The sequence below is a fragment of the Lichenostomus cassidix genome, chromosome Z (assembly GCF_008360975.1).
Source record: "Lichenostomus cassidix isolate B80296 chromosome Z, HeHo_3.0, whole genome shotgun sequence".
NCBI classification, from domain to species: domain Eukaryota; kingdom Metazoa; phylum Chordata; class Aves; order Passeriformes; family Meliphagidae; genus Lichenostomus; species Lichenostomus cassidix.
This window is the reverse complement of record NC_139511.1, coordinates 67,125,134-67,142,461: the sequence shown is the minus strand read 5'-3', so window position 1 is coordinate 67,142,461 and position 17,328 is coordinate 67,125,134. Positions and strand designations below refer to the sequence as shown.

Genomic DNA, 17,328 nt, shown 5'->3' with positions numbered 1-17,328 from the left:
GAGTCTTTGTCATGCATAATGTCACAGGAGCACTTACAAATAAATTCAGTTACTCAAGGAATTTCAAGGAATTATGCTGTGGTGTCTTGAGACACCTTGTGATATACTTCCAGTCTAGCAAAAATCTAATGTTACTGAGTAAAACCATAAGCATCCTGGAGAAGGGTTGGAGCTGATGGCTAATTCTATCTTGAACAGCTCTCTTTCTGTGAGGCAGGCCTACTCTGTGTTAAAAGCTTGCTAGGCACTTCTGTGTTTAACATCTTGGCCATGTAGGATTTGCATCCCAATTTTAAAAATTGTTGCTATATGTTGTGGGCAGTGGATGGGGCGTGTTACTGTCACGGTTTCTTGTGTATATCCAAAATACCTTCTTCATGGTACCATTTATTGTATACCTGTATTGTGTGTTGCCCAGTGTGTCTAGACAAGTGCCACGCTGGCTAACTGGCTGCAAACCCAGTGTGGTAGTATCCCTTTCTAGAGCAGCAGGGATTAAACTGAAGAGGATCAGTGTGGTATTTCCAGTAGGAAGAGCTATTCTTAATGCCAAGGGAGGCAGGGTGTGCTTCATGGGGCTGGGACAGAGTAGCCTCTGAGTGCTGTGATCTATAACTCTATTTTCCTTATCACCCTGGTTGTGTCTTGGCTGTTTGCTGTTTTGTTTTTTTGGTTGGGTGATTTTTTTTTTTTTTTTTTTTTCTCCTTTCAGCTTTGTTTTGCTATTTCAGTTGGCAGACCCTGGGCTAAATTGTCTGCTCAATTGGTTTCAAGACTAAAAAATATGTTTGCTTATCTGTTGTGGGAACAGGCACCACATCAGTAGTCTGCAACGTGTTCCATGACCTAGAGATAAGACTCCATAACCGCACAGACTTACTCTGTGCTACATATACAAAGTTGTTTAAGCTGTTTTAAAATGTTTTTCAGGTTCTAAATGGCTTCTAAGAAGTTGGGATCCGACTCTCATGGTAAGTAAAATTTGGCATTCATGTCTTTTCAACAGGATGAATCCTACTATTGGTGCTGACTAATGTCTTAGCCTAGACAGTCCATAGAGACTAATCTGTTTAGCCTCTGAGTAGTTTTTTGTTAGGAATGAAGTGCCTTGGCTTCCTTCTTGCATACTTGCTTGCTGATGCTGTGTTTGCCTGTTCTCTGATTAAACTGAAAATCAGTCTCTGGCTGTTCCCTGTTCCTTCATGGCAGAATAACACCACCTGCTTCCCCAACTTAGCCCTTCAAAATCAAAACTGAACTGCTCTGATGTTTGCTGTACTGGACAATAGATCTGTACCATCTTCCTATGGGAGTCACATGAGAAGTTGAATTGAAAGTGAAGCTCTTAATAGAACATTGAATTGTGCCTAAATTTTGCTCATACATGAATTTCTTTCCTAAATTGGACTAATCTGGTTTAAAAGGCAAGTGAAGAAGAGACTATATTTTTCTGTCTTCTACATAGGAGATGCATGAAATCATGCAGGTGATTGGTATCATAGAAGTTATTTGCCAGTAATGTCTTTATTTTTTAGAAAATGAAGTACAATTTGAGTGTAATTATATATTTCTGTGGAACATTAAGTTCAGTTCGTTGTATGTAATGTGGCTTCCCCAAATCAGTAATCATGACTTCTCAGCCTATCAAAACTTCTGATTTTAGAAATTCAACCTTGATATTTCTGGATAATTTTTCTAATAAGAGATTGGAAAAATTCTCCAGAGTCTTGGGGAATTTAATTTTTCCTTGAGCTTTTTATTCAGTCTTACAAATGTAAAGCTGAAGTACAAATAAGAAATGTATCACTTAAATACATGATTAAGGATTAATAAAAATAGCCTATCAAAACCTCATTTGTAGATGGTCTCCTCCTTTGCTGTGGCCCAGTGACCCTGCTGCAAGACAATTAATTTTTCATTTGGTAGCTGCCAGCTATTCAGCAGTTGCTCCTATGTCTGTAAATGGTCCCTATGAATACTCTCATTTGCTTGTCTTTTATGTATGTTTTTATTTCTCTCCTCACCTAACCAAACTAGCAAAGGCACTGCTCAAAGCTAGAATTCAGCATGTCTTAAATATCTCCCAGGACAGTGTGGTGTGGTGGAACATGCACCTGGCTTCAAAATAACGAGATCCAAACAAATGATGCTGTGAGCTGCCTGGTTAACTTGTCTGCTCCTTTGTGCACCTTCTGTTCCTAATCACATGGTCACAGTACTGTTTCTGAGGAGTAGTGGAGCAACTTCTTTGTCTTAATTATGTCTTAAGAGATCAGCAGGGCACTTGTTTCAGTCTCCTTCAGGGTTGCTCAGAGTAATATCACTAAGTTGAGTTTTGGTTTAGAGCATCCAGCCCAATGGCTGCCTTAATCTCTGTGTCTCTGGCAGGCTGATGAAATTGGTCAATATAGTTGATGTATCTCTTGTGATTATTATTGAGCTACTTATTAGAGGTCAGAGGGCTGTCATTGAATCACAGAATGTTTGAGGCTAGCAGGGACCATCTGCAGATTGTCGTGTCCAAACCCCCTGCTCAGACAGGGTCACCTAGAGCAGGTTGCTCAGGATCGTGGTCAAATGGAGGTAAAAATGGGAACACAAGGTATGAGTGGAGAGAAAGGGGCTCCTTTTCCTATGTGGGTTATGCCAAGTGTGATGCTTCAATATTTCAGTTGTATTATTGCTGTCACTATACAATTTCCAAAAATTACGTGTGGTTCATGTGACCACAACAACTAAGTTCCACATGGTTTCAAAACTGTTCCCCATTCATAACTGGAAACTGGTTTGGGTTTTTTTTTTCCCTGAAATGTTTCCATTTTGCTGTCAACAGAAGGACACTTTGAGTTACACTGAAGTTGAGAGAAATCTTACTCTTGTAGTTTGTTTGTGCCAGGAATGTAATACAGAGCAGAGGGTCAGAGACTAGGCTGACAAGTACACTTTTGCCAATCCTATTCTCAGAAAGTACTCAGTATGCTCTTAACTGATACAAGGATGAAGTGGCTAACAGCCGTATTAAATAAGAGTTTGGTAAATACTTAAATTGTTTAACTTGAACATGGGACTGTTGTAACAATGTCTTTCATAATACCTTCTTTGTGTAGGTTTTTCATACTGCTTTTGAATGTACTGTTTAAAACAATTTGCACCCTTAACTCCTCAGTGTGTTCAGTGTGATCCACTTAAAAAAAGAAAAGGGTTCTTGGCTTTCTGGATGAGATTTTAGCTTCACTGAGCTAGTACTGTTCTGATTGGGCTGGAGCAAACAGAATACTGTGTGCATATGTGTTTTGCCTCAGACTTTTTGCCCTCAAATGTCCTGAACCATTTGATATGTTTTTAATATGCACTTGTGGTCTTTTTCTCATAGTTATATTCATGATGTTATAGCAGGGGGTGTTATTAAAAAATCAGTATACTGAGGAGAAACTAGAAAGCTTCCATTCCTTAGTCTGGGGTTAAGCTGGCAGCTGTCAATGTAGCTAGTGTAGGTGTGTTCAGTTTTTTTTTTTATCTGCTGTGCAAAAGAAGAGTGTTGGTACATAGACATGTCTGTGGCTGTTCTCTTCTTCAGGTGTGGCTGTGCAAGGGGAAATGTCCACTGATGGCTGGAAATGTGCAAGGGGAAATGTCAGTAGGTCTAGTAAGACAGGTATTTGCACGCTGAGCAATTTGGGCTGGGAGATCCATGTGGAGAGGTAATGTTGCTGCACTTGGATCATCTGACTTAGGGCAGGACTTGTGCCAGTGGGACAAAGCAGGACGTGGTAGCAATGGTTGGCAGATCTGGTTGCCTCTGACCTGGCCATGATTTACCACTGTGGGTGCAGAGGCTGCCACAGTTGTTATTTCTGTAAAAGCAAGTGCTTTGGCATATCAGGCTCTGAAATTGTCAGCTCATGTTCAGTTTGGATGCTGTGTTGCAAATAGTGATGGCGTTGGCCGTGTGAGGTGCTGTCTGCATACTGTGCTGTGCAATGCTTGAATGTGTGATTCCCAGTAAGAATCACTGAAAATGAATGCAGGTTGTTCCTCCTGATGGTTTCAGAGTGTCCTGACAGGACTCCGTGACCAGCCAGTGTGGTACATAGTATGAGAGCTCAAGTAATGACAGCACATAAACCTTTAAACCTTTAACTGCAGATTGACAGGTTGTTCCTGTTTAAAATGAGAGCTGCTCAGCCTCTGGGAGTCTGTGGCTGCCTTGTAGATGAATCAACAGTGAGGGAACACAAACAGTACTTAAACTGCCATCTGAGTATGAAAATGGGTCAGATAAAAATAGCGAGTCACAGTTCACTGAGCGAGGGCTTGGTCACTGAACACCATCTTAGATGTTCCCAGTAATGTCTTTGTTCAGCTGTGTCACTCAGGGAGAAGCTACAAGTGAGGGCTAGAGGCTCTCCTGAGATTGTTACACATGCCAGAAACCTTGCCTGTAATTCCAAAACCTTAGGCCAGTGATCCAAGAGACCACTTTCAGTTAATGGAAAAGCTCAGTGCAAGTTTGTATTATGAGTTTTCTTATACTGCTTCACAGCAGGTCAAGGAAAACACAACAATAGTCTGGCTGCTTTGGAGGTGGTTGAGCTCTAAATAGTTTTTCCTCGTGAGTTTGCAGAAAAAGTGTCATCCTAGATAAAAAGGACCGATGCAGGGCCTGATAAAGTTAGATTGCCTTGTTTCAAAAATTAGAGTTGCTGTGCTAAATATCTTGGTATTTCACTGTGCTTTCTTTAAAGTGGAATGGCTTTGGATCATCACTTTGCCCTTGTGACCACTTCTTTCCAAATGTTACTTACTACTTTTATGTCAAACCTGGATTGAAGTTTGTCTTAGTTGCTCTAAAGTTGGGTAATCTGAAAACCTGCTTTGAATATGACAAAAAATGATGGGTCTTTTTATGGAGATAGAATACAGTGTTCCAGAGAGCTTCAGCATTCAGTTGTGTAGGAATAGTGTTGTCACAAGGGAAACTAAGATACTGGTTGCATTGACATCAAAATCTGATGGATATTTATGTTATGAGGGGTTTTGCCCTTTTCTAACAGTTACGGGCTAGACCATTTAGGTGTAAAACAAACTCCATAAACTAAACTGAGGCATTGAGGTTCAAACAGCTCAAAACTCCATTTGTGTTGTCATCAGGTGTTGCTGTGTCAGCAGAGATAAAATATCTCCCAAATACAGCAATGTGAGCCTGAATTGAAAGTGTGAAACTTGCAAGTTGTGGGTTTTTTTTCTTAATACAATTTGTGCTTCTGATTTTAGGGCCTTTCAGTTACCTTGATGATGTCCCATTTAAGATAGGCGACAAGTTCAAAACCCCAGCAAAGGTTGGATTACCCATTGGTTTCTGCCTGCCTGATTCTTCTCAGCTTGTCAGAGAAGCCCAGGTAAGTGATATTTTGCCTTCCTGCTCTTTCTCCCCTCACCCCTGGCCCCAGCATGTGGTGTTGTAAATTGCAAGTTGTCACGGTTTGCACACATGACAGTCTTGTATTTCTAGAAGATCTGTTAGACTATACAGAAAGGTAAAAATATGATAGGTCATGGAAAAAAGCTTCTAATTCTTATTGTCTTAAAAAGCCATTATGCTTTTATTTTTATGGATTTGTTTTAGTCTTCCTGCTTCAAAGAAGCATAGTGGTTTTGTGTAGTAAGTTTTAAATGTTACCTTGACAAAATCTGAATATAATTTTTAAGAGTAAAAATGCTAAGAACTGATACACCTGGGCAACGGCATAATTTTCAGTTCTTGTTTTCTCTGTAGTTCTTGTGTGTTTTTCTGTGTAGTTCTGAGTGAGAATTTTTTTCAAGCTGTGGGGCAAACACGTTACAGTTTGGTGCATGAGTGAATTCCCTGTCTTGAGGAGCATATTTCTGATAAACTGTTAGCATAAAATCAATTGCTTTAGCATAACTTGAAAATCTAATCTCCAAATGCAGGTTGTGATACAGGAAGTCTAATTGAACTAAGTTTTCTCATTTGGATCCATGATCTTCCTTGTCCAGTCCCAATTGATAGTTGTTTTTACTTTGCCTGTGACAGATTGCTGTATATGGTTCCGCTTTCTTCTTATTGTTTTTGTTTTCTCCTTGCCCTGCATATTGCCCTGTCATCCTACATCATGGCTTTACCCTCCTAACCATTAAACAATGACCTGATTGTCCTAGTACCCATATTCCCACTCAGTTAAGGTCGTGTGGAAGAGCCAAAGGAGACTCTGATGTCCTGTTGCTGGCTTGATTGTGCTGTGTCTCCATTTTACTGTCAAACTGGGGCTCAGCCTGTGTAGTGTGGCTGTTCAGGCTGCAACACCCTGGACAGTGTGGACTGTGCATCTCACAGTGCAATTTGACTGTTTTTACAGCTGCAGGGAGCACTGTTAAAAAAAAGAAGTGCAGGAAATACAGCTTCCGACCCTTTTTTTAGTGTTAAAAAATATGCGGATATTTAAAGATAGATCTAGATTCCTCAGAATTTTGCCTTTTACAACTAGACCACTCTGTGGTCAGTAGGTAGTGCGTAGATGCCTCCCTGTGCTGACCTGGCCTTAAAGGAACTAATGTTAAATGGGAAAAGCTTTTGCGATCTGTCACATTAGTAACTACAGTAAAATCTGCTGCTTCCTGTAGGTGTTGTCACTGATGTTAGCCACTGTATCCCCTTTGGCTGGCGAGGCACTGCACTGGAGTGAGAATGCAAATACCTCTTAAACCAGTGGGTGTAACACTAATACTGAATCCCATAGGAATCTTTAAGGGGAAACTGAGTAATACTGTATTGGCCTTTGGATGCAGAAATACTCTGCTGACTGACTTGTAGAACTTACGGACAAGGGATGGTTCAGTGGTGCCACATCAGGATGTGATTGTTCATCTAATAACTCATTAGACTTCCCCTTTCTATCTCCCTTATCCTGGGGGAAGAAGGTGGGAGGGCTGTGAAACTGATCTTGGGATGATGAGTAGTTCTAAAGCAAAACTAAATGTAGGAAGGAGGCAAAATACAATATTCTAATCCAGGTTGCAGACAGATTTTGCTGCTAGTGGCAAAATTAAGTAATTCTGGTGTCTGCCAGATTTGTCAATCTGCAGGTTGTGAAAAAATGTTGCCTGTCCCTGGTAATTTATGTAGCTCTTATTCTGTGTTAATTTATATTGCTGTTAGAAATAGCAGCTATTATCCTTACAACTTTCCTGCTTTTTTTCTTCCCCTTCTCTTCTTTCCCCTCCACCCCTATCCAGTATGACTTCTCACTGGAAAAGAAAACAATCGAATGGGCTGAAGGCATCAAAAAAATTCAGGCTGCCCAGAGAGAAGCTGAACGCAAGGCCGAGGAAGCTCTAGCAAACTCAAAAGCAGCTCCAGAGGACAGCAGTAAGATGGGGTTCTCAGAGGGACCTTGCCCTGAAGCCATGCCTCCGCCTATTAACCCCATCCTCGCTAGCCTGCAGCACAATAATATTCTGACTCCCACCCCAGCCAACAGCAGCTCTGTGAAGCAAAAGGTCCTCAGTCCACCTCGTCCAAAGGCAGATTTCAACCCAGCTGATTTTGAATGTGAAGAAGACCCATTTGACAAACTGGAATTAAAAACTATCGATGATAAGGAGGAATTAAAAAATATCCTTGAAATTCATGTTGGTACTACTGGGCCAATTGTTGCCCAGCTGTTAGATAATACTTTGCCCAAAGGAGGGTCTGAGTCTGTGTTGCAAGATGAGGAAGTTCTGGCATCCATTGAAAGGGCCACGTTGGACTTCAAACCTCTTCACAAACCCAATGGCTTTATCACTTTACCACAGCTGGGAAACTGTGAAAAGATGTCCTTGTCTTCCAAAGTGTCCCTTTCCCCCATCACTTCAGTGAGCAATATCAGATCCCTGTCGTTCCCTAAGCTTGACTCCGATGAGGGTGATCAGAAACCATCAAAGCTCACGAGCACTTTCCACAGCACTACCTGTCTCCGCAACGGCACTTTGCTCAGCTCTTTGCAGACCTGTGCTCAGAGCAAAGCCAGTGAACTGAATGGACACCATATGGTTGGTCTTTCCGCTCTAAATGAGGACAGTGGCAGGGAGACATCGACGTTATCCTCTTCACCCAGGCTGTCTTCCCTGGCTGTTTCAACTGTTTGTACAGAAGAAGAATCATCTCAAAGCACATCGACTACGGTAAACACAGAGGGGAGTAGAACTGGGGGTTGCCAGGGAGAGGTGGAGATGCAGAGGCAACTCTTGCCTCTAAATTACCCCATTGCCTTGGTTATAGTTCCATTTACTAGGAGTGAAATGTAAATCCTCTTAATTTATGTGGTAAATGGAGCAATCCAGCAAGTCTTTTTGCTGGTATTTCTCAACCTATTACTCTGCATTTTCCCCCAAATTTGATATTTGTGACTTTTCTTTCAGCTTTTCAGCTCTTGTTTGTTGTTGATAGTTGCACACCTTTTAGCTGAGCATATAAGGCATCTTCTGTGTACAGTCCTGCATTTTGTCCTACCCAGATGAGATATATCAGATTCTGAAGTGCTCTTAGGCTTTAAGTCAAATCTCATCTGGTTTTCTTCCTTGGTTTGCTTGTTTATTTGCTGGAAATAATGGGAAATGTAGGCTTCTCAAGGAATAGAAGTAATAATAGATTAAAACACACAGATGTGCTGTGTCATTCAGGGAAGGAAGAAGCACTTGTGGTTGACCTGCAGTGAAATAAGCCTATTTTCTTTTTTTTTAGTATAATTTTTCTTCCTGAGATCTTTTAAAAATCTAATCTTTAAAAGGAAAAAAATATATAGTTATTTGAAATATGGTAATTCACCCTCTTTCTTGTGACGGAGGATGGAGTAATTGCTTGGTGAAGACCAAAACCAGCCTTGAAGATCATCTTGTATTTTTAACATTACAGTTGGTCACCATAGAGCTCTGAGATGGGAGATTGACTCTTCATTTCTTCAATCTTGTTCCAAGTTCTGAAATTACTTTGAGGACTGTACCTTCACACCAGCTGTTGTTTTTGAGAATAAGAGCGGAGATTAGAGTAAGCTTGTGGGCTTTTTTTATGAAGAACCTCAAATCTGGACACCAGCACTCATGAAGCCTAGTGAAAGCTGTGCAGTCAAATCCTCAAGCTTTTTCTAAAATAATCTGGTGGGGTTTTTTTTCTGTCCAATATAAGCAGTGTTTCAGTGATTTTTGTGGTTTTAGTGGCATACTGTAGGTTTTTGTGTGACACCATGTTCTCTGAAACAAATGACACTGCTTGTCCCCTGTTCTACCACCTCTTTTCAGGGTTAGGTGAATGCACTAATACTTGTGAAGTATTCTTGGTATCCTGGGAAATAGTATATCTGTCAGAGCACAGCAGAACACCTGTTTATTGATGGCTGGAACAAATTCAATAGTGTTAACTCTGGCAGGAGCACCTGCTCACTGCTGCAGGTCACATGTGTGAGAGGGGGCTGTATGACCTCAGGTGTGGAACACATAGCATCTCTGGGGAATAAGATGAGACATCACTTACAACTCAATAGATCACTTTCTCAAATACAAAACTCAAATACAGCTCAAAATTAGGCATTAAGATGCCTAAATTTCCACGTGAACTATTCAAATAGCTCTGCTGAGTTAAAATTTTTTAAAGACCAAGAGGAAAAGTGTGTTCTTGAGAATGCTGTAAGGGAAGATGCAAAGCGGGGGACAAAAAAAGTAGACTTACTAAGAGAAGTAATAAAATTAATTAATTAATTAATTTTAAACTATTTCTGCTTTGGAACTAATGAACTAAGAAATAATTATGCTGACAGAACTTAGTTCTTTCTATTTAAATTCCAAGATTCAGATTCTGCTTGTTTTATGTTTCCACAATATAGTCCCTCTGGAAAATGATGGCTGAGATGGAAGAAATTTAAGTAAATGCAACAAAAGAATTTAAGTAAATGTAACAAAAATCCTCAGAGTATGAAAACAGTGGAAAGAACTCACAGTCATCTAGGTGGCTGGGAACAGAAGGCTCACATCCCAGTGTATTCCACAGTGACTTGATTTTTTTTTTTTTTTTTAAATTTTTTTTTTTCTCTCATGAAATTAAAAATTGTAACTTGGAATTTGCAGTTACCATGTGAGTTTTTGCTTTACCAGTGAATTGGATCTAGGAACCTTTGGATGGATATAAATCTGTGGTTTCTCTGAGGTTGCATGGGTTCTGTGGTGGTCATCTCTCCTCACTTCTATTTTTTCTTGAAGCTCAGTAGTTTGATTTTCACAGCCTTGGCAGAGGGAGAGATGGCTAATGAAGACAGCAAGTTGAAATTACACTTGGGTAGATTGACTACGATGAATTGGTTTTCCCAGACTCTTGAATATCTCGTGTCAGAAACAGTTTTGGTTTTCCTGGCTGCAGTATCCAATAACAAAGCATCATCCTTCAGTCTATTAACTGGCTGATTTCAGGGCTACTCTAGTCCCCATTTCAGTGTATTCCATATTGTAGTGCTTTTTGCCCTGAGAAAGTGTCTGGAAGGAGGATGTGTGTGAAGAGCTCTACCACCATGAGGAAAAGTTGTTGGGTACTTCAGTATACTGTACTATCAGTGCATCAGAGTGAATGTGTCTAAGGCTTTGTTTTCTCGAAGAAAAATTCTTTCCCTGGAGATGGTCAGGAATGCAGAACAGAACCTTCTTGGGGGTGGTTTGGGATCTTTTTGCAAATAAATGGAATTTGTCAAAATCCTAATAGATCTTTTCAGAATTGGTTTTCTGTAGAGGGTTTTTTCTTGTTCAGTTTAGGCACAAAGAAGGCCTTTCTGAGGGATGTGGACCAGCTTCCAAGCAATCTATACTGGCACAATAAGTGTTAGGAAATGCTTAAAACTGCAGTCCTTGCTCCACGGTGATTTCTTGCAGTATATTCTAATTCTATTTAAAGTGCAGGAGTTATAAATGTATTGAACTGAAATGTGCAGCTTTAGTGGGGCCAAGGCCTGACTTTGCACTGGTGTTAACTTGGGCAAGGTTGTACAAAGTGGTGAGATGGTTCTGCAGAAGCAGAGCAGGTGTGTAGCAGGGGACATGATCCAGCCTTGCTGCTGTACTGGGAGTGGGGAAAGTGCTGGGTAGAAAACTCACGTGCTCTTTTGAGCCAGTGTGGCACATTGTTCCTATGTGATATATGGATTTAAGTGCTTTGGGAATAGAAAAGAGGTGTATTTTTCTCTTACCCCTTCACATAGTGAAAAAGTCAAGAGAAGTCTTTAGGCAACAACTTGAGAATTTCACTGTTATTCAGGCAGTGTAGACTTGGTCAGTAGCTGAACTGGGGCTGTGTGAACATGCAGGTGTTACAGTGACAGAATAAACAATCTTACAGTTATTATGGGGGTACACACATCCTTCTTGGAGTATATCCATTTGTAGAGTGCTGAGAGGAGAAATGATCTTTACAATGATGATTCTACAGTTGCATGCAATGTGTAATGTCAGTATCTCACATGTGAAAGCCTAATCAGACCTAAAGTCTCCCATCTTACAGTAGAATCTTCTATAAAACCTTCCTCCTTCAGCAGTGGCAAATTCTGCTCACTGCTGTATGATGTTTATACTTGTTTTATTTGTGTGCTGTCCAGCAGGTACACCCAGACTACCAGGACGCAGAAATCCCTATGGTAAGTTTCCAGATACACCTGTGTGCTTGCTTGCATGGGACCATATTTATGGTAATCTTGAGAAGTGGTTCTCCTTTGAGTACAGGAAATTGTTGGTGATGAGTAAACCTGAGGTGAAGGAAGCAATCTCTGTGCTTCCTCTGAGTTGGAGGGTTTGGCTGCATCACAGCCTCCACTGTTGCAGGGGTTGGGTATTCAGAGGCTTTGGTCACATCAGTAGGAGAGGGTTCATTGTGGAGAATCTGGGTTTTTGATTATTGTTTTGAAGGTTAAGAGTATGGTGGGAATCAGACTTGGTTTCATCCTCACAGTGTGTAACTTCCCAAGGGCACTCTAGAAAGCCTTTTGCATTAATTATATGGGGTATCCTGGTTCTGCACTAGGCAGAAACAGGATGTGGGCATACAGGAGATGACCATCACCTCAGCCTTTGGGTTTTTCCCCTTAGGTAACACACCAAAACTTTGCAATGTCTAAAGTGCCCAATAACAGCAGCTGCACGAAGCGGCCAGGCAGCCTCACGGCTGAGCTGCAGCAGGGCCTCTCCCCCAGCGAGAGGCAGTGTGTGGAGACTGTGGTCAACATGGGCTACTCACCTGAGAACGTCCTGAAAGCCATGAAGAAGAAGGGACAGAACATAGACCAGGTAAGATCTTGTCCAGTGCAAAGACATGCTCGATTGGATGCTGATTCTGCTGGGAAGCAGTCTTGGGTTTATGAAATGGATATGGGGGGAATACTGTTACTATAACAGGGGGTTGCAGCCTAATGGTTCTGCTTAATTCGGATGAGAGACTGCTGGGGTCAGCCACACCTGTGGGTGCTGGGTTTGAGCCATGTTGAGTTTGGGATGGGCCCTTTGCTCTGTGAGAAACTGGGAAAGGTACTAGGTGTTCCCAGGAGCCACAAACCCATCCAGAGGAAGTTTAGCATGGCTCTGCACCATGCTTAGAGCCATGTGACAGAATTCAGCCAACTTCCATTGTTTTGAGCACAAGGATTTGCAATGCTGACATCTCCTTGTAGAGAGTTTGGCCCCTGCAGGCCTAAGACAGCTCTGAAAGGCTCCTGCAAGGCCCCAGTGACCGACTTGTGTTCACCCAGGTGCTGCTGCTTCCTGCTTGAGTGCTGCCTCCAATGCCTGCTGAAACCAGGTCACTGGGCACCAAGTGCTGCAGGGCAAAGCATGGCTCTGGCTCTTGGATCCACTTCAAACAAACACTTCAGAGTGGGAGAGCATGGCCCAGCCTCCTGTGCTGGCCCTCAGCAGGCTGTGGTGCTTTACAGAGCATATCTCAGGGCCTCCTGCTTGCAGGACTGATCTGCTGGCACTCTCCCTACACATGGAGAGCGGCTTAAGCCGTGCACTGGAGTGAACTGTGGTATCAAATGGAAGAAAAGGTCCCTTAGGAAGACAGTTTTAAATCCTGCTCTACTTTCAGGCTCTGTTCTTTCATATACCTAGTACTATATACCTGACTATTCCCCTCAAAGCTGAGGATGGATAAGAAATTTGGCAGCAGTTTGTGTGTGCATGAGCTGACATTTGCAGCATACTCACCAGTATGCTGAGTTGATCTGCAAAGGCTGACTGCTCTCAGATTGCATCAGCTCTTGTGGCTGTCTGAGAGGAAGCTAAAAGCAGACATGTCTTGACTGCTGGACCTACAGTTTCGTTTTTAAAACTTGTAGTATAAAAAGCACAGTTAACTTCTGCTCTGCCGTCGGGGCTAAAGATACACTTCTGAGGCTGCTTCGACTAGAACGAAGGGGATGGTCAGAGAGCACAGTAGGACAGAAGGGCTTGTGTGCTTTCTCTGCAAAAGCTCATGTATAAGGAGTGTCTTAACTCTGCTGTATCTCCAGCCCTGGTGAAGCCCTGGGTAGAGTTGTGCTCAGCCCCTCTGCATGTATAAAGGTGCCATTCAGCTGCGTGCTGTGAGTGGCTCTCTGCAAACAGAGTTTGTTTTCTTTATTCCCCACAGGTTTTGGATTACCTGTTTGCACATGGACAGCTTTGTGAGAAGGGCTTTGATCCACTTCTTGTTGAAGCAGCTTTGGAAATGCACCAGTGTTCAGAGGAGAAGGTGAGGGCACAGTGTGTGCAGGAGTAGAAGAATGTGCCATGACAGGGAATTCCAGCAGCAGTTCCTCTGGCTGATGTAATTCTGGCTTTCATGGTAATGCTGCCTTGTTTCCAAAACTGACTGCCAAAGGACATCTTTGTGTTGATAAAGCTAAAAATTGTTAAAGCATTAGAATTTGTCTATGTTGTTCTGTTAGTATCACTTGCCTCCATTTTTATAAGGGACATGATGTTTTTAAGACTCTGCTTATTGTGGTTCTCATGTTTTAAATGCCCAGAGTTCTCTTGTGGATGAGGTGCTTCGTACAGATATAGTTAACTTCAGCAGCAGCAAATTGCCTTTCAAACCTTGCCAGCCTGCCCTGGCCATGAATTTTCTCCGTTGTACAAGTGCATCTGCCTGTCTGGTCAGCAAATTGAGTTAGGGCTTGCACTGGAAGAAGCTAAAAAATGCATGGCTTGGGGTCTGCTTCATTGGCTGTTCTACCAACACCAAAAGTACAGCAGGAGCAGGTAGCCAGGGCAGAGGACAGGAGGATCTTTTAAAGTCTGCCAGCCTGTTGTGTGCCAGGTTATTACATGAAGTCTTTAGAGGTGTAACTCAACACTCTCTAACATAGATATACCTTCCTGCCTGTCTAGGACTACTGATAATCTTGTAAACAGAGCAACAGCAGTGTGAAGATGGGAAGTAACTGAGTTTGGGAAACACATTTGCTACTGGCTCAGCCCCGAAATTGGAAATGGCTAGTCTCCTGACTGCACATTTCAACCTTATTGCTTGTTTGTTTTTTTTTTTTTCCTGGAGTGGAGCAGAGGCACTGTAAATGGCAGAGGACTCATAAAAGTGATCAGCTGACTCATTTCTTGCCACTTGATTTTTTTCAAAGCTTGGGGAGGATTCATAGTTGATGTTGGAAGTATTACATGTACACAGTGGGGTTTGTGCTAATCCCGCAAGTTTGCTCTAGATCTGAGAAGGCAGTTGATAGCAAAGGGCTATTGTGCTGTTCCCAAAGTTGAAGTAACTTTAAAAAAAATCAAGTGCATTAGAGGCTGCTGGATGGGACACCTGGGTACCATTAATCAGCATTTTTGGAAGCCCACATTGAGCAGGACTGGTAAGTACTCTTCTGTGAGAGAGACACTGCCACAGACTGAGCTTTGCTGGTTGAAAAAGGTTTTGGAAATGAAGGATGGCAGAGGGGACTGAAGGTGAGACCCTGTGGGCTGCTGTGCCCAGAGCTCTGGTGGCTCTGGTGTGAGCAGACTTCCTGCCAGCAGAGCTGGAACAGCCTGTGCTAGGGGAGGAGGAATCCACAACCACGGCATGCCCAGTTGCTGAAGACAGGCTGTGGGCTAAACCTCCACCAAGCACTGATCCATCCACTTTTCTCTTGCAAATAACAGGCTGTCTGTTTTTCAGATCACAGAACTTCTCCAACTAATGAGTCAATTTAAAGAAATGGGTTTTGAACTAAAAGACATTAAGGAGGTCTTATTATTACATAACAACGACCAACACAACGCTTTGGAAGATCTAATGGCCCGTGCAGGAGCCAGCTGAAGACACATTCCTGGATTCTTGGCGTGCAACAGAGCAGGACCAGCCCCGCCACTTTCACATCCAGTGTGACTTGCTCTCAGCGGGAAGGAGTCCAGCTTTTTGCAAACAAGGGAGAGTGATTGAAGAAGCCTGCCTGTGTGCATCACTCCAGCATTTCTCTTTCCACTGAGGGCCAACTGTCATTCTTAAATTAAATTTTCAAAGTGTCCTTTCCTAAGTTTCCTTTTTCCAGCTTGGCCATGGAGAGTTGAGACTGCCCAGCCTCTACTGGAATTGTACATAGGTAGAGATGGAGTGGTTCCCCCTTCATTGTTGCACTGGAGTTGGACAGAAGAATATTAAGTTGGTTCTGAAACTAGGATGCTTTGGTTCTTTGAAGCTGCTTTCATGGTGTCTTGTCTGCTTGTACTGAATTACTTGACTGTGTCACAGTCCAGATTACCTGGTTAAATTTGACTTTTAGTGCAATGGAGTTTTATTTTTGGTTGAAAGTTAGTCTGTAACTTAGTAAAACACTGGTTCAGAAACTGTCACTATGCATAAAGAGAGAACCTTGTTTTGTCCTCTTGGTTTTTGTTTTTCACCCATGCATCCAACACTTCTGCCAGACATGAGTGTCCAATGCTGAGTGGTGTGTAAGTTCCCTTGAAGCAGGTAAGCTGTGAGCTCTGGAGACCTGGACCTGCAACTTGTGTTGGTTCTTGAACCTGAAGGCAGAGAGCTGGGGCTCAGTATTCTTAATCCCCCAGGCTTGTAGAATATTTAAGACAATGCCCTGCTAGAAAGTCAGTTATCTTTTTGTTTTAAATAATACACAGTGTGATGCAGGAGGTTTTCTTTCAAGCACTTTCTTTAAAACAAATATACTCACTGCATTAGTTCCATTTTTCACACTGCTATAGAATTACATAATAATAACATCTAGTACTACAAATCAGGTTTGGGGTTGTTTTTGATAGTTCAAAGTATTATGTTGTACATTGATCAAGTTTTAAATACGTGAAATATCAGCAGTCATGAGGAATCTCTAATTTGCTAAATATTTTGATTCTGCAGAAGAAAAACTAATAAAACCCTCAAATATAACTCCCAGTGTCATGGTTCCCATCTCTCATGCTCTTTGGCTTCAGCACACTAAGGAAGTTGCTGGATCCTGCCCACCCAGGTGCTGCCACCTCCCGTGGGCATGTGTGAACACTGCTGGGCAGAACAACCAGAGGTCTCTGGGCTGCAGCTGCAGTGGTGGAAGCTGCTGTGCTTCTCTGTGGCTTATTTTTGTTTTGTTGGAAAACCCCAGCCTAGGGATCCAAACTCAGGTTAGAGCCCAGAGCTGAGCCGCTGTACTTCTGGAGGGGATAATGGCTCAGCTCCTTGCATCAGTGTAGGCTTTTCAGTAGGAGGTTTCAGCTCATTGGGACTGTGAAGAAGATGGCATTTATCTCCATTATGTTAACTTTCTATGACCAAAACATGTAATTTGGACCCAGTGTGCACTCCTGGAATTCTCTGTGTGGTGCCCTACTGTGTTAATTACATACCTTTATTGCAAATGATGCAAGGGAGTGATCTGCTGGCAAGTGTTTCGGAGCTGTGGAGAGATAGGAGGAGGAGCATCAGGGTAGGTTGCCTTGCACATACCCCCTAGTGTTGAACATTACTAGTTTCTAGTGTTGGAGCTTCAATAAAGGTTGTCTAAGAACATTCAGCAGCTGTTGTCTGTGGATGCATGTAATCATAGCTTTTCATCCTTCCCAGGTGAGGAATGTGACAGTATGAAGTGAGAAAACGGGGATCCTGATTAATTGGAAAATGTTGAAAACAAAATTCAAACTGCTTTACCATTGCCACTGAGAAGCATTCGATTGTCTTGCTTCTGGTTTCCTCAGAATTGCTACCCCAACAACTCCCTGTCTGGTACCAGACAGTCCTGAAGGGGCAAGAAGTCTTTGCCAGCAAAGAAACAACCATTTAGACCAAACCTCTGAATAAAATAATCTCTGATTGTA

At 42.3% G+C, this 17,328-nt stretch overlaps 1 protein-coding gene across 4 annotated transcripts in view; it reads left to right on the top strand.

Annotated features, from left to right (window-relative positions):
- Window positions 1–17,328, top strand: part of UBAP1 (ubiquitin associated protein 1) — a 34,383-nt gene extending 17,055 nt beyond the window's left edge. For 2 of the 4 annotated variants that reach the window (XM_085043061.1, XM_085043062.1), the window contains exons 2-8: window positions 931–971; window positions 5,275–5,399; window positions 7,255–8,184; window positions 11,631–11,669; window positions 12,118–12,315; window positions 13,655–13,756; window positions 15,182–17,328. In XM_085043061.1, coding sequence (XP_084899187.1) covers window positions 938–971; window positions 5,275–5,399; window positions 7,255–8,184; window positions 11,631–11,669; window positions 12,118–12,315; window positions 13,655–13,756; window positions 15,182–15,322 — 1,569 coding nt within the window. In that variant the 5' untranslated portion in view covers window positions 931–937 and the 3' untranslated portion in view covers window positions 15,323–17,328. The remainder of the gene's footprint in view (window positions 1–930; window positions 972–5,274; window positions 5,400–7,254; window positions 8,185–11,630; window positions 11,670–12,117; window positions 12,316–13,654; window positions 13,757–15,181) is intronic. The other 2 variants (XM_085043063.1, XM_085043064.1) reach the window with 2 other exon arrangements.